This window comes from Bombus bifarius, unplaced genomic scaffold, assembly GCF_011952205.1.
Source record: "Bombus bifarius isolate JDL3187 unplaced genomic scaffold, Bbif_JDL3187 scf7180000008178, whole genome shotgun sequence".
NCBI classification, from domain to species: Eukaryota; Metazoa; Arthropoda; class Insecta; order Hymenoptera; family Apidae; genus Bombus; species Bombus bifarius.
The window spans coordinates 414,016-437,706 of NW_022884495.1; the positions used below are offsets into that span (position 1 = coordinate 414,016).

The 23,691-nt window shown below is 26.8% G+C and overlaps 6 protein-coding genes across 19 annotated transcripts; 3 read left to right on the top strand and 3 right to left on the bottom strand.

Annotated features, from left to right (window-relative positions):
- Window positions 1-253: 253 nt before the first annotated feature.
- LOC117209511 (WASH complex subunit 5) lies at window positions 254-5,986 on the bottom strand. 2 transcript variants are annotated; one of them, XM_033451626.1, is made up of 17 exons: window positions 5,865-5,986; window positions 5,591-5,693; window positions 5,255-5,446; window positions 4,700-4,914; window positions 4,265-4,631; window positions 3,795-4,070; window positions 3,489-3,714; window positions 2,992-3,227; window positions 2,658-2,909; window positions 2,373-2,555; window positions 2,182-2,298; window positions 1,927-2,099; window positions 1,455-1,717; window positions 1,190-1,373; window positions 895-1,115; window positions 632-785; window positions 254-554 (listed from the first exon to the last, which is right to left on the bottom strand). In XM_033451626.1, the coding sequence occupies exons 1-17, from the start codon at window positions 5,984-5,986 to the stop codon at window positions 401-403; spliced, it is 3,438 nt and encodes a 1,145-aa protein (XP_033307517.1). In that variant the 3' UTR covers window positions 254-400. The 2 variants fall into 2 exon arrangements, 1 of the variants encoding a protein (XP_033307517.1); XR_004487927.1 differs by lacking the exons at window positions 254-554; window positions 632-785 and having other exon boundaries at window positions 1,099-1,115; window positions 1,190-1,351.
- LOC117209514 (transmembrane protein 223) lies at window positions 5,986-8,318 on the top strand. 6 transcript variants are annotated; one of them, XM_033451632.1, is made up of 6 exons: window positions 5,986-6,415; window positions 6,498-6,529; window positions 6,790-7,189; window positions 7,307-7,572; window positions 7,731-7,873; window positions 8,127-8,318. In XM_033451632.1, exons 3-6 carry the CDS (start codon window positions 7,023-7,025, stop codon window positions 8,274-8,276), a joined length of 726 nt encoding a protein of 241 aa, XP_033307523.1. In that variant the 5' UTR covers window positions 5,986-6,415; window positions 6,498-6,529; window positions 6,790-7,022; the 3' UTR covers window positions 8,277-8,318. The 6 variants fall into 6 exon arrangements, with proteins under 6 accessions (XP_033307523.1, XP_033307529.1, XP_033307525.1 ...); XM_033451638.1 differs by having other exon boundaries at window positions 6,872-7,189; XM_033451634.1 differs by having other exon boundaries at window positions 5,986-6,529; window positions 6,869-7,189.
- Window positions 8,319-8,660: 342 nt separating this feature from the next.
- Window positions 8,661-11,346, bottom strand: LOC117209513. Of its 3 annotated transcripts, none has more exons than XM_033451631.1 (6): window positions 11,216-11,346; window positions 10,243-10,329; window positions 9,862-10,026; window positions 9,440-9,654; window positions 9,098-9,343; window positions 8,661-8,922 (listed from the first exon to the last, which is right to left on the bottom strand). In XM_033451631.1, the coding sequence occupies exons 3-6, from the start codon at window positions 9,997-9,999 to the stop codon at window positions 8,664-8,666; spliced, it is 858 nt and encodes a 285-aa protein (XP_033307522.1). In that variant the 5' UTR covers window positions 10,000-10,026; window positions 10,243-10,329; window positions 11,216-11,346; the 3' UTR covers window positions 8,661-8,663. The 3 variants fall into 3 exon arrangements, with proteins under 3 accessions (XP_033307522.1, XP_033307520.1, XP_033307521.1); XM_033451629.1 differs by having other exon boundaries at window positions 9,098-9,361; XM_033451630.1 differs by lacking the exon at window positions 10,243-10,329 and having other exon boundaries at window positions 9,098-9,361; window positions 11,216-11,295.
- Window positions 11,347-11,593: 247 nt separating this feature from the next.
- Window positions 11,594-13,957, top strand: LOC117209515 (Sjoegren syndrome nuclear autoantigen 1 homolog). Of its 6 annotated transcripts, none has more exons than XM_033451639.1 (3): window positions 11,594-11,758; window positions 13,198-13,397; window positions 13,548-13,957. In XM_033451639.1, exons 1-3 carry the CDS (start codon window positions 11,623-11,625, stop codon window positions 13,647-13,649), a joined length of 438 nt encoding a protein of 145 aa, XP_033307530.1. In that variant the 5' UTR covers window positions 11,594-11,622; the 3' UTR covers window positions 13,650-13,957. The 6 variants fall into 6 exon arrangements, with proteins under 6 accessions (XP_033307530.1, XP_033307532.1, XP_033307531.1 ...); XM_033451641.1 differs by lacking the exon at window positions 11,594-11,758 and adding an exon at window positions 12,746-13,126; XM_033451640.1 differs by lacking the exon at window positions 11,594-11,758 and adding an exon at window positions 12,747-13,007.
- A 30-nt stretch (window positions 13,958-13,987) lies between these two features.
- LOC117209512 (beta-1,3-galactosyltransferase brn) lies at window positions 13,988-16,755 on the bottom strand. The gene is made up of 2 exons (XM_033451628.1): window positions 16,387-16,755; window positions 13,988-16,310 (listed from the first exon to the last, which is right to left on the bottom strand). Exon 2 carries the CDS (start codon window positions 16,271-16,273, stop codon window positions 14,888-14,890), a length of 1,386 nt encoding a protein of 461 aa, XP_033307519.1. The 5' UTR covers window positions 16,274-16,310; window positions 16,387-16,755; the 3' UTR covers window positions 13,988-14,887.
- An 833-nt stretch (window positions 16,756-17,588) lies between these two features.
- On the top strand, window positions 17,589-23,380 carry LOC117209548 (cell division cycle protein 27 homolog). The gene is made up of 13 exons (XM_033451687.1): window positions 17,589-17,748; window positions 18,278-18,353; window positions 18,437-18,584; window positions 18,652-19,032; window positions 19,094-19,418; window positions 19,507-19,695; window positions 19,817-20,063; window positions 20,177-20,357; window positions 20,434-20,659; window positions 20,784-20,911; window positions 21,008-21,329; window positions 21,403-21,550; window positions 21,665-23,380. Exons 1-13 carry the CDS (start codon window positions 17,725-17,727, stop codon window positions 21,790-21,792), a joined length of 2,523 nt encoding a protein of 840 aa, XP_033307578.1. The 5' UTR covers window positions 17,589-17,724; the 3' UTR covers window positions 21,793-23,380.
- Window positions 23,381-23,691: the final 311 nt, after the last annotated feature.

The following is a 23,691-nucleotide window of genomic DNA, read 5'->3' on the forward strand; positions in this document are numbered from 1 at the left end:
TGTATCTTTTTAGCAGAATGTGTTAAACGATTTATTGAGTACTATTACTTTATTACGCGTTTAGTACATAATATAAAAAATATTCTCAAATTTCACTCAGGAATATCAAAAGGTATCAATTTTAAACACAACAATCAGTTGTCTAGGAAATAACAGTATTTAATGATTATTGTAAATAAATAATGTATTTATTAGAAAAATAACTACATGTTTTTGTAATAGTAATAGAATTTTATTATTTTTCATTTAACAAGAACTGATACATCTATACATATATTAAAATATATGTACGTACAAAATACAGATCCATATTTAAATGTATGTACAAAATAAACGATATTTATACTTTTCATATTTCAATGTAATGCGAATTACTTTTTTAGCCACAAAATTATATTATTTATTTAGCAGTCTTTGCTTGGAAATGATCCATAATGATCATAGGAATTTCTTTAAGTATAAGTGACCGTGATATACCAGAATATCTCGTAAATAATTCTAGAATATGTAAAGTATTATATCCTTCTGATTCTCCATCACTTCCTGCTTTTATACTGCAAGGAGCAAAATGTTTTTAATATACGTAATGACGAATTTTTTCTATTAAGTATATTGTAAAAAATTAGTATACCTATCTGGAGCAACACAAGAAAGAACATATATACAAAGATATTTAACATAGCGTGTCATTGCAGAATAGGTACATTGACGTAAAATAGTTTGTACTCCAATAACAAAAACTACAGCATCAAGAGGATCTTGAGGTCTTTTACTCAAAAGACTTCCTGCAATTGTGTCGTAAAGTTATTTATTTATTTATTTATATATTATAATTACTTATATGTATATATCATTATTTTTTAAAATTTATATATATACTTATATTTAAATTACCTGTATTTTTACAATATTGTAATTTGGATAATTGTAATACAGTAAGTAAAAACATAATAAGTGCAATATTATTTATATTTGGAGATTTAATATAAATATTATTATGGGGATTGCTTATACCAGCCCAATCTAATCTGATACTAAGCTCGCGTAATAGTTCATTCTTCTCGGTTTCAGTTTGTTCATTGCTATTTTGTTTATCAATTTCAAATAATATAGCTCTGAAAGCCGTAAAAATATAAGAAATAAGGAGATTAATATGAACAGGAAATACTTTTTTAATATTTATACATACGTGTTTAATGTTTGCAATGCCGCTTCCATATGCTTTGCTTCAAATTTACAAGCTGTGTTTAATTCATACGTTATTTTTTTCTTAAGAAGTTGATAATGTCCGACTTTCAATACACAGTCAAGTAATTGTGGACAAAATTTACTTGTTTGAGCAGTAATGGAACTGTGAAATTTTGACATGTTACCTAAATACACATATTTGATAAAATAAATGTTCACAAATTACTATAGATATATAAATAACAATCATTATTCAATAACATTACCTTTAGGGCCATCCACAGAATTCAATATTGCATCAAAATAATCAATTGTAGATGACCATACTTTATTGCGAATATTTTTTTCTATAAGGTGTATCATACTGTTTAATTCAGTAATAATGTAAAAGGAAATAAGTTTATCAAGACCAGTTAAACCGGGTGTGCCAATTGCTTCTAATGTTCTTGAAAAAATTTTATAATTTAATACTTCCGTTTGTGTTTTGAGATCATACCAGGCAAGAGAATGTTCAATATATACAGTTGTTCTAAAAATATGAATGTAAAAATTATTGATTAATGACAATACAATAGAATATATAGAATAATATAATATATTAATTATGTTATATCTATATATTAAGTTTAGAAAAGCAATTAATATGAAAATGTAAACGATACAAAATAATAGAAGACATAGTAAAGTAGTACAAAAAATAAATTTACATATAATATATAAATATAAAAAAATATTTACCTAGGATCTGTAATTCGAAGTAATTCACGAGCAAGTCTACCAATGAAGGTTGCAGAATTATTGTCTGAAACGGAAACGTGTCTTTCGTCTTGAAAGTACCTCCATGATCTTCCCGAAGTCCAAGAAGAACCTGTACATTCTTCTTCTACTGCATTATTTATGATATATGTTATCTGTGAATCATAAAAAGTCATGTATAAATATATATTAATATAAATAAATGTGTACAAATCAAATATTCATGAATTTACAAACTTCTTCATGCCATATTTTTAAGCTATTAATATTTATGTAATCTTGAATATACTGAAACGATTTACGGTAGCCATCTATTATTGCTGTTAAATTATGCAGTTTTTGTAACAATGATATCTGGAATGACACGTCATTAATAACAACTTCTAATAAAATATCTTCACAATAAACACATTGCAATAAAAACTTACTTTTGATTTTGGTTCAAAAATAAGACCATTATCTAAAGCTAGAGTTACTTTTTTTACAAGTTCTTGTCGTATACCATCTTCTAAAAGGCGATGTGAATCAACTCTTAATACACCTAATGGAACACTTCTTAAAGACAACACCCCCTTTGTAAATACTGATACAGCATATGTTAATTTAGCCATCTAAAATAATTTGTTATTATTATATGATGACTTAAAAATATGAGTTTATTTTAAATCTTGACTGAACTAAATAAAACAAGGAAGTTAAAAATGTATACATACCTTTAATCTATCATCTAATTGTGCATAATCTTTCAATTTGTCTTTTGGCAGTTTAGTAGGAATTTCTTTAAAGGCATTGGTTTCAAGATGTACTATTTCAGCAAGTAAACCAAATACAGTTTCAGGTATTATTTGCAGGACACGCCTTGCATATTTTTCTAGTTCTCTGCTGTAGTACTGTGATACTGATGATAAATCTGCACTGTGTGCTTGATTTACTCTTAATAAAGGAGTTTCTAAAGCTGAAGCCATCTGGAAATAAATTAGCTACAGTAGAAGAAATGTTGATTATTATAAATAAAAGTTAATTTTTTAAATCATATATGAAGCTTACTTTCAAAAAAAGTGCTTTTAATTTTATTACAGTAGGAGGGCTTTCTTTTATACTAGCTTGCATTGTATCAATAAATGATTCCATTATATTCCATGCATAACAACAATCTGTCACTATATTTAAACTTATCATAGTATCTTCCGTTATGCTTCCTGTGCGCAACATGTTATGCAATATTTCTCGTGTATCAGCTAAATACTGTGATATATGTAAATTGTTTTCCAATTGATGAAATTCTGAAATTATTATTGAAATTAAAATTAATATTTTATTATGAATCAATATCATAATAAAGAGTTAAGCTAATTATAATTTCTTCTATTTTATTCACGAGCAAGTCTACCAATGAAAGTTGCAGAATTATTTTCTGAAATGGAAACATGTCTTTCGTCTTGAAAGTACCTCAATGATCTTTTCAAAGTCCAGGAAGAACCTGTACATTCTTCTTCTACTGCATTATTTATGATATATGTTATCTGTAAGTAAATTATATTTACCTTGCACTTCTTCTAATGCCTGTAATAATTGCACTATTTTTCTTCCATCCTCTTGTTGCAATGAATCAATATGTTTACTGATCTCCATAAACCAAGTATGCAAATTTTGATTTCTTTCAATACCATCAAGTGATTTATTACCACCAAATATTTGAGCAAGATCTGTTATACGTTCAACACATGTTCCTTTATCCCTAATCCATTTAGTTTCTTTGCCAAATAACAACTAAAAATTGAAAAGAAAGTTAATGAAACTTTTCCTAAATTTTTCATATAATTATACAATGTAGGAAATGTCAATCATACGTCTTTATATAATTGTTTAACACCTTGCTCAATTTGAGCAGTACTTAATAACAATTGCAGATAATCAGATGTAGTATATTTGCTTTCAGTCACTACTAATTGTCTAAGCATGCGTGAACGTTTTGAATCTTCTAATGATATAGTTGACGTTGCAGTATGTAAAAGTATCCAGTGTAATACTACATTACACTCCCTTACTAATTTTACCAGAGAACCTATTGCACTCTCGTCTAAAGTCACTGCTAATTGCACTTCCTCCGTTTCACATATTAATTTCTAAAATAAATTTTTACCATAATGAATAATATATATATATATATATATATATATATATATATATATATATATATATATATATATATATAATAATATTAAAACAAGAATAAAATAAGGTAAAATATTTTAAATTATTATTTTAAAGTCAAGTATTTGGGGAACGCTTTACCATTAAAAATAAAAAATGTAGTTACCTTCATTTTTTGACCATAGTTTTGTGCAATTACTTTTACATTTGATGATTCCAAAGTATTATTAAGTGCTGTTCTTGCTGCTTTGTATGGTAACCACCAATCACATAAATTTATTACTATTCCCATATAAATACTGATCACCCAGTTATCAGGGAAAAATCTGTCTACTGTTTCCCTCATTATAGCTGTATGAGTATGTAATATGGATGGTTTAAATGATAAAATTATAACTAACATTGATGCTTGATTAGAGAGAGCAGTACTACGGTGTTCTGGATGTGGAAAAGCAAGACTTTGATTGTATATCTCGTCAGAACGCAAGCGTCCAATAATATGTTCAATTAAGGAATCATTTAGTGGCACTCTTCTGCAAAATCAATTTTTTATAAAACAGATATAGATTCATTATAAAATGAAAAAATTGTAAGAACTTACTTAAAATATTCTTCAGGATAATTTGCAGGTCGTTTATTAGAAATTTTAGAAAATCCTGTTGATCGTAATAACATACATATGTCATCTACTCTTGTAGAGGATGAACGTTGAGCATTATATCGATAATAAGAAACAAGTAATCTTTCTCTTATACATCCTTCAAAATGATAATCCACCAAAAGCAACATAACACCATATAAATATACTGCTTCACACTATTAACATAAATATGATTATTACCTTTCTTTTAGGTAAATGCAATACATCAAAAGTTTTATTATAAAAATAGTACAACCATATAACAAACATTTGTAATGTTTTATAAAATTTTATAAAAATAAAAAGCTAATAAAAGCAATTTAATATTTAATATAGGACAATACTTAATATATTTCTAAGATATAATTTAAAATACAATTTAATATCATAATTGCAAGAAGAATAAATATAACTTTAAAATTTAATCATTTAATTTAAACTTAATGAATATCAAAAAATAATATAATTTAGGATATCTTTAATTATAAAACAGATATTTATAAATTATAGAAATACCATTAATTGTCTTCCTTCTTCGTTGAGCATAATAGTATCTATAGACTGATGAATATACATTCCATCTCCTAACTCATCTACATAGAGATTTAGATCTGTTACATATTTGTGCATGCTTTCAAAGGCTAAATAAAATCTTGAAATTATATCAGAAAAATTACTTCGTAATTCTTCATCTGTCTCTTGAAGTATCTAAAGAGAATAATTGTTAGAACAATTAAAGTAATTTTAGATAAAGAAATCTAAGAAAATATTAGATTTTATTATAAATTTAAAATAAATGTTAAAAACTATTTGAGTTCATTTATATAATTTTATCATTTCCTGTGTACTTACTGGGTCATTTTCTATTTTTTGCTCATATGTACTAGCAGATTTAAAATATACAAAATCAATTATAATAGATCCATACTTTTGTACAATTTGTTTTGAGTCCAAGCTGTAAAGTAAGAGAAAATTAACGTGCTTGTATAATATATTTATAATACAATTTATACAATATATTATAAGTAATATTTAAGAATTATTAAAATATAATAATTCGGCTAATAATCGTATTTCTATTAATAACACAGCATTTATATAAAATATTTAATAGAATATAAATAACCTAAATACAGGTGGCACATAGTCCTTTAATCTCATTAATTCTGCTATAATAGCATTTCCACGAGATACTAATCGTAATAAATTTTGCCCACAAATATTATTAGATGCCAAGAAGTCACCCATTTTGTATTTATTTATTTTATTAAAAGCAGCTGATAATACATGGGCATCGTTCTAGCAACAAACGTCAACAATTTCATCGATGTGAAAAGATCGAAGGAAACTGTCAAATTGATCGTTTGGTTAATTTCGATAGTTAATCAAAACATACGTGAAACACGAAAAAGACTAATATCAATAATGGTATAAGTTTTTCAATATTTTCCAAAAGCTATATTAATGATATATATTTTGTAAATTTAAGAAATGTCGATTAATATGATATACTGTAAATAATAACTGTGATTTAAAATATGTAAAGATAAAATATGTTTTATTAGATATGAAACATCATTTAATATACTGAAATAACATAAAATTAAGAATTAATAATAATAGTAATAATAATAATAATCTCTTATCGGCTTTCGCTTATTATGCGACCTTATTTCGGTGGGTACAGCGATTTTTCTTATTTCCTATATTCTAATCATTTTTAAGTCTATTTATTTAACCAAAATGTTCTTATTTTTAGCATTCATGATTAAGATTGATTAATGCGCTAATGTACGTGAATATTATATATTTTCAAAATATGAAATTTTATATAATATATAATAATTTTTCTTTTTTATAATTTTATTTGAAGATAGATAATCAAAAAAAATTTTTTACGAAGTATTTAAAATATTATTTTTTGTATCATTGTATAGTCAAGCTTTTATTTTATATTATATCTTTTCTGTATATTTAAATTCAGTATTATACTTATTTTACCCATTATGATTTATTATTGAAATAATACACTATATTATTTCGTATTTCAGAATTAGATAATGATGTTTTATGTTTTTACAATTACAAATTACATGTAATCATATGAATGAAATGTTTTCTTTGTAATAGCAGGTAATATATGACGTACGGTAACATAACCAAAAGATATACTAATGTCTACGTTCTACATATTAAATTAATTTTATTTCATAAAATAAATGTAATTCAAATATGAAATGAAATGAAAGTGATATAGATCATAAATAATTATAGGTATAATAATATGACAATGCTGTTGAATATTTTATTTCATAGAAATGCAACAAATTCTCTTTGTAAGTTACAATTTGTTTATCAATCATTGGTAAGAAATACTAAATATAGGAATCCTATGCTTTATAAATCTCTCCACTCTTCGTCCAAATGTACATTTAGAATAAAAAGTATAAGGTAATATAACATTTTTTTATAATTTATATTTATACTTATATAAAAAATGCAATTTTATGAAAATTAATTTCTTTTTTGTAAAATACCTAAATAATATTTTATTTAATTATTTTATAGAGAATGTAAGAAACAAATATATAACGATTTGAAAGACGTAAATACAAATGTGCAAAATAATGTAATATTATATAAGAATAAAGACACTTATGATTTCATAGTAGTGAAACTACTTTTCTATGGGTGGATTTTTTGTAATACATTAATAGCAGTGGCAACTTATAATTCAAAATATATAACAACATGGTGTAAGGATATATCTTGGGTAGAGTACATAAAAATAAATGGAGCATCTTTCATGTACTTTGCATATTCTGTAATAATAGGTAATGTATATAAATAATATAAAATAATTATATTTCATGCTTATATTCATTGGTAAAATCTAATAAATAATAAACATATGTTAGATAAAATAAATCAAATATAAAATAATACATAATATGTTAAAAATTTATTTTCACGCATGTATTTTCATGTTTAGGACCTCCTGCCAGTATAGTACTATATTTGTTTAATCGAAGATTTGTAAAGTACATTATTTTACATAAAGGTGGCAAAGATGTATCTATAATCACTAATCATTTATTTAAAAGATATGATAGCATTACACTTCCTCTTGAAAAGGTATGTATTTTTATTTAAATTTAATTTAATTTTATTTTAATTTAATAACAATAACAATAACAAAAGTCATTTTTATCTTACTTTGAAGTATATATTTTTGTAGTTGAATAAAATATTTTGTAGTTTCATTGAAACAAACTAAACATAATATTGTTTTTAATATATCTACTAACTAAAAATATTTAATGTAATAATTAAAATAAGTTAATAATTAATTTAAAATAATGAGTAATTAATTATGTGTCCCCATAAGGTTAAAGTTACATTAGCAAGGCAGGAAATGAAATCTTATTTGCCAATGAAGATTCAAGGCAGAAGATTCTATTTCATTCTCGATGGTCAAGGAGAATTTTTAAATGAAAAATTATTTGACTGTACAGTTGGAAGTACAAGACGTTGGTAGATGTATTTTATGAGTTAAATAAATTATTATAAATAATTTAGAGATGTAATACAACTACTTAATATGTTTTTTATTTTTATTATTGCATGCAAGATAGAAATATTGCTGGATTATGCATATGAAGATAAATTATAAAAATAAAATATACTCATTACAAAATAAAATATATAATATATATGTATAAAATAAATAATACTTACTATTTTATACAAAATATAGTTTCATAAACTAGATTTTAAATATGTTAGTACAATTAATGTATATATGTAATATATGTAATATATACATTTCTTATGTCTTGAAATCAATTCATATGTAAGTTATGTATAGATTACTATAAACACATTGGATATATTCACATTTACATGAAGTAGATGTTTTTTCTCTTTAATATCTTTGCCGATCATAATATTTATGTGAATACTTGCTCAAACGATCACTGTATCCATCATCATGATATTTATCCTCTGCCTTGTAATATACTTCAGGTGCTGAACCTACATGTCCTTGCCAATATCGTGTCCAATAAAGATCCTCTGGATTGATATCATGTGGATGTTTAGCATTTCGAAATACATGTACGCAGTATATGAGGCTTCCTATCAATGTTAGGAATCCGAAAACAAGAAAAACTATTCCCAAAATCCTAAAACAATTCCAAAATATTAATTTTAAGAAATCTTAAAAAATAAATTCCTTTATATGCAATATTTTTATGAAATTAAGTTATAATATAAATTATTAAAATTTATAATATTGTTCTGCATAAAATTGAAGAGAAACTAGGAAAATTATATAATTCCTTTTAAACATATACTTACCAAACTATTAATGGTTGAAAAAATTGAATCACTATAACAAAGCCTAATGCAACAAGAATTAAACCAAGATTAAGAAGTAACATAAGACAGCAAACTCCTTTGGTATTTGGGCAAAAAGGATTAGGTGTCGACATGGTTTCTATAATAATACCATCTTTTCTAGATGTGTGAGATTTTACTGATTTTGCAGAACCATAACTACAATGACTGGGTGCTCGATGTCCTAATCTTGAACTTGGTGTTAGACTGTGATGCGATACATGGCTATTGATTAAATAATAATGCAGTTTATGATACAATCATATACATATAAAACATATTATATTTTATTATATTTACAACCTTATATCTGAAGTTGCCCTATATGCAGCACTTGTAACATATATATCTGAACTATTGTCACATATGCTACCATGTGAAATACTTTTACTAAGAGGATGAAGACTATGTCTTGAAGATCCAGATAATATTGAACCACGACTATTGTGTATATTTCGTGATTGTCTTCCTTCTTCTTTTTCATATTTGTCTGAATGATCTTTTTTCATTGATTTCATCTATTAAATTTAAGTACATATGTAATAAATAATAGATCTCTTGAATGTTCTATTATAGTAGTAAGTAGTATTATAAGGTAACATATTGTATTATACATACACTATTTATTTAATACATATTTTTATGTACAATGCAAATTTTCATAATTACTAACATATTAATTATAGTACATATGTTTATAATTGTACATAAAAGTTATAAATTACCATTGTAGCATGGTCAGTAGACACAATATATTCAGATACTGTACGATCTGATGGTGCACGATGATTATCATCTCCATCTGTTAAATATTCTCTATTTATATTATTGTGATATCCTAGATATCTTGAATTATTTGTCATTATGATACTTAAATTTTTATAATTTATCTAAAAAGTATAAGAAACTTTACAGATAATTTAAACCAGTACCTTGCCATTAATAAACATAAACGATGAGAAATTATAATAATTAAAATTAATTTTGTTGTTCAAAAAAAAAAAAAAGAAGGAAGGCAGAAAGATATGTTATAAATTTTAAATAATTACATAATATTTAGATAACAGAATTAAATATTATATATTCTTGATTTGAGCATGACTTACTTAATAAATAGTGAATGATATTTTTATGTGATATCACAAATTTCAAAGGACAATCTTGATTTTATATTTAGATATTTTTAGTATTACCTGTAAAAATTATTATGTAGTAATAAATGCTATTAAGAACTTCTCTAATAATGCAATATTATGTTATGTATGCATTTTTCATTATTTATTAGTATTTATCATGGGTCAGGGATAATATATTAAAAATAAGTAAATTAATATTTGATATGATGAATAAATGTGTGCATTGCATTTCCTCTAAATGATGTGAGGGCAACAAAGTAGGAATGGCAAATTGCAAATGAATTGCAAAACACGTAATCATCATAGAATCTTTTAATTGTATGGTGTATGTGACAACACATTTGTCGCGGTAGTAAACTCCTAATTTAGTAACGTGATGTCATTTGACAAGGTCATATGCATCTTCAATCGATAATGTGATCATTTAAAATGCAATTTTCATTTTTTATTTGAATATTTTCTATTCTTTAATTTACAATTTTTGTTGGGACATGTATTTATATTTTGTGGTCCAATATACTTAAATTTTCTTTATATGGTAAAAATTTAAGAGAGATTAATTAAATCGATAAAATTCAAAATTAAAGGTGAAATGAGATAAATATATATAATTTATTATGCCCTTTTTATTACATTAAGCAATGTTAATTTTTTCCTTTTATTTCATTGTTCAATAAAAATATGTTTTCGTACACTATGAAAATTTCGAAGGATAACATTGAAAGATTTACCTGCGCAAGCGCCATAAATCGTGTCAACTTAAGACCAAATACATGTTATTTTTTAATTTATGTTTATTTTTATTGATTTACTTAATGCACTACAAAAATCAAATTTGTATCTGATTGGAAAACATATGTATAGAAAAGTAATATAGAAATTGTTGTATAATTATGTACCTAGATAGGCCAGATATCAAGATTGATCTTTATAAACATCATACCTGAAACACTCATGTCGAAGAGATTTGTCGAAAGCAAATTTTAGGTGTAAACTCGAGATTTACGGATTTCATATAATTATTATGTGTTTAATTATTAATTCTTGTCTATGTAGAGATGTCTTTTTTCAGGAAATATTGGTCAAACATAAAATAATATTGATACATCATGGATGTTTGATTTTAGAAATATTAGTATTAACGGTACCATTTGGTACATTAGTGCACTTTTCTGTAACAAAACACTGTAACAAAACATTTAAATGTTAAAATACACCAAGATTTTGCTTCAACAACACTGATTTATTTACGTTTAAATGGATACAGGTAGAATATAACTGCACGTATCTAAGACTTTCACGTTAGTGTGAAGATCTCGAGCGAAAGGTGTATTTATTACACCTTGGTAGATGAAAACACTTCGTGACGCCTTTAAAAGGCAAGGCGAAAAGCTGCATTGTTCTTTTCCAGTACAATTCTTTAAGAGGTCTTCCGTGGTTAGAAATTTCGAAAAATTCGATTGTTGGATTTTGATATTTTCTTTAAGTAAATATACAGTGGCTGGCAAAAGTACTCGTACACTCACCATAAAAAATTTCTATACATATATTGTGCGTATTATATAAAACATTTTGAAATTTCATTAGCATCACAATGAGACGCCACTGCTATGATTATACTGGAGAAATTTGAACCCTCTGAAAATATATATAAAAGATGCAAGATATTTACTGCAAATTTATATTTAGCAAAAAATTAATATAAAGTATGATAAGTCACCTTATACATCTAATAAATACTTAAGATCGTCCTACCCACTGAATATTCAGACTTATTAATATCGCAGATAATTGACTGTTTAAATATTTTTTTGATTTCTACAAAATATATATACTTATACTAAATATCTTGTAACTTTTGTATATATTTTCATAATTGATCGTTTCAAATTTTACCAATATAATTATGATAGTTGACCGTCATTATAGTACTAATGAAATTTCAAAATGTTTCGTAATGTCTATAAAAGATATCGACAAGTGTACGAATACTCGAATTTTTTCCATGGAAAATATAATGGTACAAAAAATAAAAGGTATGAATATACTCGTGCGATTCATTGTAGGTATTATTTTAAGAATATTTCCTGAAAATTTCAAAATGATTCTATGTAAATTAAAAAAGAATTTTTTACGTGTCAATCGAATTTGAAACTTTAAACATGTTTTTCTCAGAACGATATTTTCAAAATCGATGACCATAATTAATCGAAAACTGCTGAATGGATCTGTTCCGAATTTTGAGGACATTTGGGAATTTTGGACATGAAATAAAGATATAAAAAGATTTGGATACAAAAAATCTAGTTAAGAATTTTATTTTTCAGTTTAGTTTTTATTTTATGGCTGAAAAGACCATTTAAAATTTTTAAAAATATTTTATATTTTGACTACTGAACGACATTATCAAGTTCTAAATAACTCCTTCAGTCTCAAAAATTAGTTGTTAAAACAATATTATATACGATTTTTAAATTATAATCAATTATATTAACAATTGCGCATGCGTTGAAAGTGGTGTATTATAAACTCCGCGCCAAAAACTGAAACCTTCGTTTAGATTCGTATTTGTATGTTAATTGTATAAGCGTAAATTATTGGTGAATTTTTTAATAGAAAATAATTTTTTGTTGGGTGCTGTAGAAATATTGTAATTGTATTATTTGTGCATGGAGGGTTTGAAATGTCTCAACACGGTGCTGCTTTGCAAACTTATAATCAAGAACTTGTAAAGTGTAAATTTATATTTATTTATTTGTAATCAATGTAATTAATACGATATGTTTGCTTTATTATTATTTTATATTCAAATATGAACATAAAGTAGAAATGAATTTTAATATAATATTAAATGGTACATATAGGTTATAAGTTTGTGTATGTAAATATTGATATGTTACTTTATTAATTTTTTATTTTCTGTAGGTTTAGAAGAGATGAAATTGAGGCGTACAGAGTTACAAGCGGAAATTGAATCTCAGGAAGAAGAAAAGAATCATTTGCAAAGAGAAATAGAAAAGTTGTCTTATAAATTAACACGCCTAAATGATAGTTTAACTAAAAAGATAGCAGTCAGAAATGAATATGATAGAACTATTACAGATACAGAAACAGCATATGTAAAGGTATATCTATTGTTTCTTATACTTTAGAACAAAAATTAGATTTAATAAAAACTTGTTATGTCACAGGTAACCATATATAGTAACTATAATACATAGATACAAGTATATTTGTTATTATAGGAATTTATATAAGAGTTGTTATAATTACAGATTTTGGAAAGTTCACAACTTTTATTAAATATGATCAAGAGAGAAGCTACAAATTTAGACCAAACATTAGTTAAAGCTAACATGGACAAGCAACAGTGTTAATGATAAATGTAAAATAAAAATTAAACAAAATGGAGAACACTGTGTTTATAAATTTACAAAATATATTTATTGAACTTGTAACTATAAATAGAGACAAATCTACAGATATCAGTGCAGCAAGTACAAAATTGTAAATATCTAAAAAATTTACAACTTGTTCTTTAAAATCCTTATATTTATGTGATAGAATATTTTATTTTTTTATAATCTATAATCTATAATCTTATGTTGCAGTTGTATTTTCATTTTTTATGTAAGGATGATATCAAATAATTTACTTTTGTTAATAAAGTTTGTGTGAGATAATAGTTTTTGTGTAATAATATTACATATTAGTATTGTATTGTATTGTATTCCTTTATTGTATTGAAGCTTATGCCTATTACAATCTCTTTTGAATATTTGCACATTCAATACATTTTGTTTCTATCTCAATTTATTTCACTAAAGTAAATTTTAATTTACTACCTAAATATAGCTATATCTTAATTACTATATAGCTTACTTACTTACTTAATTACTATATATTTCCTAGTTCATTATTTTTTGTTATTTTGATTTATCTGCTAAGACATTTGTACATATATTTTTATGCTATAATGCTGTATGCGAGCATATGTTCCCTTATTAATAATTCCCTGCTTTTGTGTCATATATAATAACTAGTATTAATTGTAACTAGTTATTCAAATATGAGTTATAAATTATGTGATATTTGTATAAAAGCATTATATAAGTAATTATATTTACTATAATACCTTATTATATATATAAAAATTGATTATTATACTTATGTCTGTTCTTATAAGACTATTTTTAAATATAGTTTATAATAAATTGATTATATGAAAGAATTTTTAGTCTATTACTAATTAATTCGTTAACCTGTCAGTAATTCATAATATGAGATGAAATTCCTATACATATATCATCGAATTAACCACAGTTTTAATTATGTATGTACACTTTATTGTATTCACTTTAATTTATTTATTATAGTTTGACTTCAAACAATTGTTTTCGAGTATACATATTTTGAATTACTAATGCGGGTACATTATACAATAGTTAAATATATTTATTGTACAAAATAAATATATAACGTACTGATTTCCTTATTTAGAAATATGAGTGATATGGAACTACATGATATTTGATTTTATTTGCAAATGTTTAAAAAAATATATTCATGTTCAAATAAAACTCATTTTAGAAATATTTTGGATGCAATTAAAAATTTAGGCATTACCAAGAGCTTTTTGTTCATTCCATACATTCAATAACTCATTTGGATTTCCATATCCATGAGAACTTATTACATATTTGTAATTAAATTTTGTATAATCCTTCTTATAAAAATGAAATTCCTCGCAATGAAAAGGTTCTATGTCTGCCTTTTTCGCAACTAAGCCTAAAAAAATATCATCAAATTTGAAATACTTAGTATAAAGGCTAGTATAATACATATCTAAAAGAGCTTCTCTAGACAGTATATATGCACCAGCTGTAACATATGGTGGCCATAAATGGTAAGGATATTCATTAAGAGAAATATACCATTTAGAAGACTTGTGACGATGAGGTGAAGATACAAATACAAATCCTGCAAATAATCTAACATCTTCTGGAAGTTCAAAATCAAAAATTTGTCTTTTTGTTCTATTCATTGTCAATTCATCTTTTATATGTTCTTCCTGGAGAGGATTTAAATTTATACTATTTTGTATATCATAATTATTTGCAAAAAGTGTATATAATGTTTTATTATAAAAATCTTGCTTTAATCTATGCATAAAAAGTGTTCTTTTTAATTTTTCATAAACAGACAAATTCTTTCTATCAAAAGCATGAACATTTTTTTGTGTAATTGTATCATCACTTAACTCTTCCATTTTATCACTATCTTTAATTTCTCTCTTTTTATGGGTATCAATTTTTTTTGGCTCTTTTAAATAATCAGGATAGTTAGTTGGATTTCTTATAAATCTTAAAACATTTTTTACAGAAACATATATATCATCATCGACAAACATGTAAAATTTTGAGTTAGAACAATATTTTACTAGCCATTTAAAAGCCATCATGGTTTTGATAGTGTTATTATAATATGAATCTATAAAATCTGCTTGTATGATATCTTTATATTTTGCAGCCTCAATTCTCACTTTTGTTTGAAGTTCATCATCATATGGATGTACACCTAACATAAAGACTGTTCTTGAGGGTACATCAAAAAATCTTTTTTCATAACCCCAGGAATTTCTAATTGCTAATCGTCTTTCAAAATTTTCTATTGCAGATTTTACTATATAGACAACACGAAACATGTTGTATGCAGGGTCTACGCATTTTTGTTCATTATCAATTAAAAATGTATATTTATATTCATTTATGGGTTCAACAGTAGGTTTCCTATTATGTCGTAATGCATTTACAAATTCATGAACATCACCTTCGTATGGGTAAACAAAATTTGAATCATATGTAATTTCAAATAAATGTGTGAATGCTCCGAAATAATTAAGCAATATAATAAGACCAATACAAATACAAATATATGTTAACTTGGTCTTTGATGTTAAACGAAGGCTTGAGTGAAAACAGGTATGCAATAAACAATACATCTTTATAAAGTATATTTTTACATAATTGCTTCATTGCCTATAAAAAAAAATACATATATTTTCTCCTCATTCATCTTTATGTTATTATTTTATGTAAAAATGTAAGTACTTACATGATTATTATGTATATGGATTTCAAGAATGTTCTTAAGGTATACTCCAACATAATAAATTTATTGATATCTTAATTATATCAATATTTTATTTTTTTATTTATTTTACTAAGGATAAAATTGCAAAATGCTACTTATTGTTTTGAACTAATGACTTATACTATAGATATACACATACAGGTGTAATTTGTAATGCTTTGAATACATCGATTTAGTTTTATATTAATATCAATTAAACGTTGGTGTCAATTGGTATCAATTAAACAAACATTTTTATATTCATTATTAATTATAATACATTTCGATATTTTAAACCTAGTGACTTATTGTATACTTCTTCGCTAGCTTTTGTTGGTAGGTAGAGGTAGTTTTATATATATATATATATATATATATATATATATATATATATATATATATATATATGTATATACATACATACAGATAGAATACGCGATCACATGTTTCCATGTAAGTGAATGCAATATGAGAATAGAAAGAGAACGTTGCATAAAGGCCTTTTCAGTCCTTATCTGATTAGGCATGACATTGTTGCCATTCGTTGATTGGTGCATGGATATAATATTCATAGATTGGTGTTATACTTCATATTTATTGTACGAATGTGCATGCTTTATTAGACAAGGATCCAAAGAGTCTCTATGGAGCATTTTCTTTCTATTCCTATATGACTTTTTCAGCTCGCTCACGCACTCCATCCTTATATCTCTATACTCTATGGGGAGCTTTAGTATGTTACCAACAAAATGTAATAAATTATTTAAATTTTCAAAACTCGCGTTGTTATAACGTTAATAATAAAACACTAAAATAAAGTACATAAGATGTAATAAATATATGTATAACAAAGTTAAGCAATATTCTCTGCTGATATAATCACTGATATAATTAATAACAATTTTATAATTATTTTTATCGTAAGAATTTGATATATATAAATACATATCCGATCATCGCGATAGAAATTTAGTTTTTCCTTACGTCTTTAAATTTTAAACGAAACATTAAATAAACGGTATGTTATTAATTTACAATTTATATTTGTAGAAAAAGTAATTTCTGTTGAAAGTATTTAACTCTTGAAGATAGCTTTAGTTCTTCTATAAATATACTGTTAATTCCTTATGGAATTGACGTTCTTCTAATGTTGGTAAACCTTTGTTCTGAAGTTAGTTGTTCACTTCAAAAGAATCGGAGCAAAGATGGACTCCTAAGAAATTTTTATACACACCAGTCATTCGACTTTGGATTTTCTTCATTAAATTTTCTTGAAACGTTCGAGATTATTCTTATATGACCAAGTCTGCCGTGTGAACGATGATTGTACAGGAGCCAGTGCAGGTAAAGTTGATTAAGTTTGAGAAATAACTGGCAGTGACGTGCGATTTTCTATCTGGACGCATCATCCACACTTATTGATACTGACATGAGAAATTGAAAACCGTTTACACGCATGTTTGTTATTCAACAGAAAATTGATTTTCAATTCTGTGCGATATTTTATGATACTTCGTTACTTTCGCGATATTCTACCATTAATCAGGTTATCAAGATTCTAGTTTATTTGATATTGAATATATTCTTATGTGAGGGTGAACTTCTTTAGGGTTGTTTGCTTTTGCGAAATGGACGTAAACGGGAGGGGATATGACTATAAATAAGTACAAACTTTTATGACGTTTATGATTCTTTTGTATTTTGTACATAAACCAATAAATTTTTATGAGTGTTAGCATGTTACTTTGTGTATTAGAAGTTAGCAACAAATATGATGTATGTACTTTTGTATTTGTAAAAATATGATTAAATGTTCTTGTCATTGTGTGTATTTGTGTGTTATGTCAATATATTCTAACATGTATGATTACAGGCGGCCATATGGCATTGTTTAAATCATTATGCTTATCCAGATGCAATATTTTTAGCAGAAAGGTTGTGTGCAGAAGGTAAGGTTTTTTAATTATAATTTTTATAACATTCAATTTATCTCTTGGCATCTTTTAATTATGATATTGTATTGTCATTTTAGTTGACTCAGAGGAAACTTTATTTCTTTTGGCAACATGTTATTATAGATCAGGGCGAGTTAGACAAGCTTATGCACTACTTTCCAAAAAAGCTCCAAATTCTGCACAATGCAGATTTCTTTTAGCCAAATGTTGTTATGATTTAGAGAAGTAAGTATTAAATTGTTCTATTTTGTTATTTTAATATATTTATATAATTTGATATTTTAATTACCAGATATGCAGAAGCAGAAGCTGTGATAATTGGGGGATATTATAAACAGCTAAAAAACCTGGAAGAAATAGCAACTCAATTTGGAGAACATGCTTGCTTCTCGCTTCAGATTATAGCAAAGATTTATTATAAGATGATGCGTACAGCAAAGGGAAATGATGCGCATAAATTGGCTTTGAAGCTAAATCCATTTCTTTGGCATTCATTTGAAGAATTATGTAATGTTGGTGAAGTAGTAGATCCTACAAAAATTTTTCAGTTAGATAAATTAGATAATTTTGCAATGTGCCATGGTAGTACACCTACTCCCATTTATGCAACTGAATCTGATCTCATTGTACCTACAAATAATTCAAATGGTACACCTACAAATGGCACTACTGTGTAAGTATGCAATTTTTAAAGTATTTAAATAACTTTATATTATGTTATTTGTATTTTATAGTACTCCTGCACAAATCACAATGACATCAACTATAATTAATGGGGTTGGACCTGGTATACGATTATATTCTCCAGTAGATGAAAGTCCACAAAGTTTACCCACACATTATAATAATTGTCCTTCAATATCACCAAGAGCTAAACTTCCACGGTATCGTAGTATGTTCAATAATACAATGAGCCCCCTTACTCCAAGTTTTGGTATTCTACCATTGGAAAGCAATACACCTGAACCAACAGTTTTACCTTCACATACTACTCTTACAGAAGCTAATGATCAGAAAAGTCTAGCAAAACGTGTTAGCAGTTTAAGGGCTCATGTAGGGGTAAGATTTAAGTTGCAACCGTTTGATTTATAAATGCATATATATGCCGTAATATACTAAATTATATAAAAAATATTTTAACTTGCAGCAATTAATGTCAAGGAAGGAAACTCCTTTACAGCAAGGGAAACCAGTATTTTCTCAATCTGGAAATACGAGTAATAACGCTAATATTGTAACAGCTACACCTACTACTCCAACACCAGCTCCACCAACACTGCAAGGTACCAATGTTAGACGTTCCTCAAGGCTCTTCAGTCACAGCTATTCAGTGAAGGTAGATTTATTTGTTTTATTATAATTTTTCATTCCTAATTGTGTGGTATTGTATGATATTGTAGGTACATTCAGTGTTATAGTATTATAACTATACTCAAAATAATGTTTTTCTTTATTAGGAAAATAATAAATCTCCAAATAGAAATAAATTTGCTACTCCAAAGTCTCCGTCTCGCAAAACAAAAGCTAGACTTTCAAAAACTAACTTAAATAAAGCTAACTTTAATGAATTAAACGAGAGAAATCGAAATGAAAAAGAAAAAACTGAAACGATTACATCAGAAAAAGCTGTAGCTAGTGTAAATGCATTAAACAATCAAGGTAGTACTAATGTCTGTGCAGTAACACTCCAGAAACAATGTGCTGGTATGTTATCAATATTATAATTTCGTTTTGGAAGAAATTATTTTTTCTCAACAGTTTATGTATTATGTATATATGCGTGTATATATATATATATATTTCTTTTTTTTCTTCAGAGGGTTTAATGTCATTGCTACAAGAATTAGGAGAGGCATATCAACATTTAAGTCAATTTAATTGTACCCAAGCTGTTGAAATATTAAGTGTTCTTCCAGCACGACATTATAATACAGGATGGGTATTATCTATGTTAGCTCGTGCACATTTTGAAATGGTAGATTATAAGAAAGCTGCTAGGTTGGTGTCTACTAAACTGTAAAATTAAAAAGTTGAAATAGTTGATAAGAAATTCTAACTCACTATTTTTTGGTAGTTATTTTGCTGAAGTGAGGCAGTTGGAACCTCAAAGGACTGAACTTATGGAAATTTATAGTACAGTTTTGTGGCATTTGCATGCTGAAGTGCAACTGTCTACTCTAGCACAAGAACTTGTTTCCGAAGATCGTAATTCTCCAGCAGCTTGGTGTGCTACAGGAAATCTGTTTTCTGCACAAACTGAGCATGAAACGGCAATTAAATTCTTTCAAAGAGCTATTCAAGTACGTGGTTTATTTGTACACTTTAATATTGACGGAGATTTTAATTTTCGTTTTACATTTTTTTATGTAGTGATAAATTTGTCAGTTATATTTGAGATGCAAGTTTTATTTTTCAAATGTACAGGTAGATCCCAATTTCCCATATGCCTACACACTGCTTGGTCATGAGTATGTTCTTACAGAAGAATTGGATAAGGCAATTACTGCATTTCGTAACGCTATCAGACTTGATCCTAGGCATTATAATGCATGGTAAGTTTAATTGAAGAGATTGTTTAGGAAATTACAAGATATTTTATAACGAGATAATTGTATTATTTTACATATGTTGTTTTTCTTATTTTATAGGTTTGGATTAGGGACAATATTCTCTAAACAGGAACAATATAGTCTAGCAGAATTGCATTTTCAACGTGCTTTACAAATTAGTCCACAGAATTCGGCAATAATGTGTCACATTGGTGTTGTGCAACATGCACTGAAGAAAACTGATGAAGCTTTAAAGACTCTGAATACTGCAATCGCAAATGATCCTGACAATATGTTATGCAAATTTCATCGTGCAAGTATCAACTTCTCAATTGGTCGGCATGCGGAAGCACTTAGGGAATTTGAGGAACTAAAAAATATTGTACCCAAAGAATCTCTAGTCTATTATTCAATAGGGAAAGTAAGCATTGTTATGTCTTTTTTTGTCATTACATTTTATATTCTTTTACTTAAGTTGTTCTTTTTTTGGTTAGGTACATAAAAAATTGGGTAATACCGATCTTGCACTAATGTACTTTAGTTGGGCGACGGACTTAGATCCAAAGGGTGTTAATAGTCAAATGAAAGAAGCTATATTAGGCCCAGGTCAAGGAGACGAAGAATCTCCAGCGACTCAATCAGGTAATTAGCATAATATTCAACGTATAAATTTTACATAAACGAAACTTTACTACGTAAAACTTATTAATATTGTTAACGTGTTATGGTATCATTTATATGCACATATACGTATAGACGAACAGCAGATGCAGAGTAATTCGATGGAACAAGAGATTGATACTAGTAGAGAAGCAAGTGCCGCGAGGCTCGCCGCAAATGTCTCAGTTGAAGCTCATGCCGATGATAGCGATGATAGTTTATGAAGATATCCTATTGTGTGCAAGATTGCTATAAAATGAAGCATTATTGCGCGTCACCATTTACTTTTGTATTGATCGATATGATCAATTTTTTAACTAATTTAGCTCATTGTGGATCCATACTTTCGCGTGCACTCGTCAATTTCGTCTGAGCAGTGCTATTATTATCTTTAATATTTATATCGTTTCCGTAGACTTTTAATAGTGCTACGTCTTTTTGAGAAGCTAAAAAGTAAGCTAAAAGCCATTCTCTGGGTCGTTTATTTTTTATTACATTTGTCGGAAAGGAAAAAAAGTACTTTTGGATGATCGATAGTTTTTGAGAGAAAGTGTGGGTGTGTGTGTGTGTGTGCGCGCGCGCGCGCGTACTTGTGAGTGACTGAGTGTGTGAATGAGAGAGAAAGAGAGAAAAGAGGAAAGCACGAGAGAGAGGGGAGCGAGGGAGGGAGGGAGGGAGAGAGAGAGAGAGGTTCAGCAATATCTATTTCATCGATCTTGTACATTACGCGTTTCACTGTATATTTTTTACGATTGCTTGTCTTACTTTTATATATATATATATGTTCGAGTGTTTAATGATTTTCATTAAGGATTGAGTACAGACTGTATTGCGTTGAAGTATGAGCGAGTGTAAACGTAAGCATGTCGTAAGTAGATAGGAAATATAATTAATTTACTGAGTAAATAAGTATGGAAAAGTGTAAATGTAAATTATTATTACTATATTATCACCATTAGTGCTACGAGTACTATTATTCATATAATTATCGTTGCTGATTTAGTGATCATGAAAACAAACAAACAACAAAAAGAATATTTTTGGCCATGTTAGTGGTCATTGGACGATCGTGCAATTCTCGTCGTGAAGTAATCACCGTTGGATTGATCTTGGAATTGGTTTCATCATGGATAGATTGTTTTATGCGCGATGTAATGCACTGTTGTGCAATGGGTAATAATAATTCTAGACAAAAAGACAGAACACGCATGCTATCTTTAGTTTCTCATATTATAATTATGGTACTGTGAAAACTTTGAATGTTATATGAAGATTACCTTCTACTATCTATCTAATCTAAACATTATTTAGATTGACATTACATCAATGAGTTCTCTTGGTATAAATGCGAAAATGGACACAGACAAAGTGATAGCACACTTGAAAAATATAAACTTATATTTCATATTACATAAGTCATAAATACAAAAGTATATAAATAACGTAGTTATAGATGTTTTTAATGATGTGCAGAGCCTCCATGGTTCTCAATTACTTCAGTCATCCTGATTGATAAGGATTTATACAAGACTTTAATTGTGCATTGGGAAATATTTTCCAATTCTCTTTTATTGCAGGATTTTGAATCGTGCAAATCTTCGAATTGTCTACCTTCTGTGTAGGTAGCTGGTGATAGCAATCTGAAGAACGGAAATTTTCTTTTTTGAAAAATATTCTTGAATAACTTTTGCCGTAAGCACAGCAGCATTATCTTGTTGGAACATATATTCTGGATTAGCAATTTATTCTGCATACTTGTCAATGTGATTTTTTATTAATTGCAGGCAAATCGTACAATTCATTTTTCCTTCTGATTTCCTTTTAACCCAATTTTTCTTAATGGTTCTTTTCGAATATCTCGATAATAATATCGATAAAGATAACTTTTCTTCAGTGTATATGTTTCTTCGCAGATGCCAGTCGTCCTTCCTTATGTTTCGTTGTTAATCGCCTGTATTTTTGTTCGATCTATAATTGTTCGTGGTACACGACAAACGTTTTGATCGTTAGTTTTCATCCTAGCTTCGAGGACGATTTCTCTTGAAGTAGTACAATAGTTTGTGATGCAGTACGGAGTATTGTCCTTGTCTCGCGTTAAGATAGTGCTGCTAGTCTTCCATTAG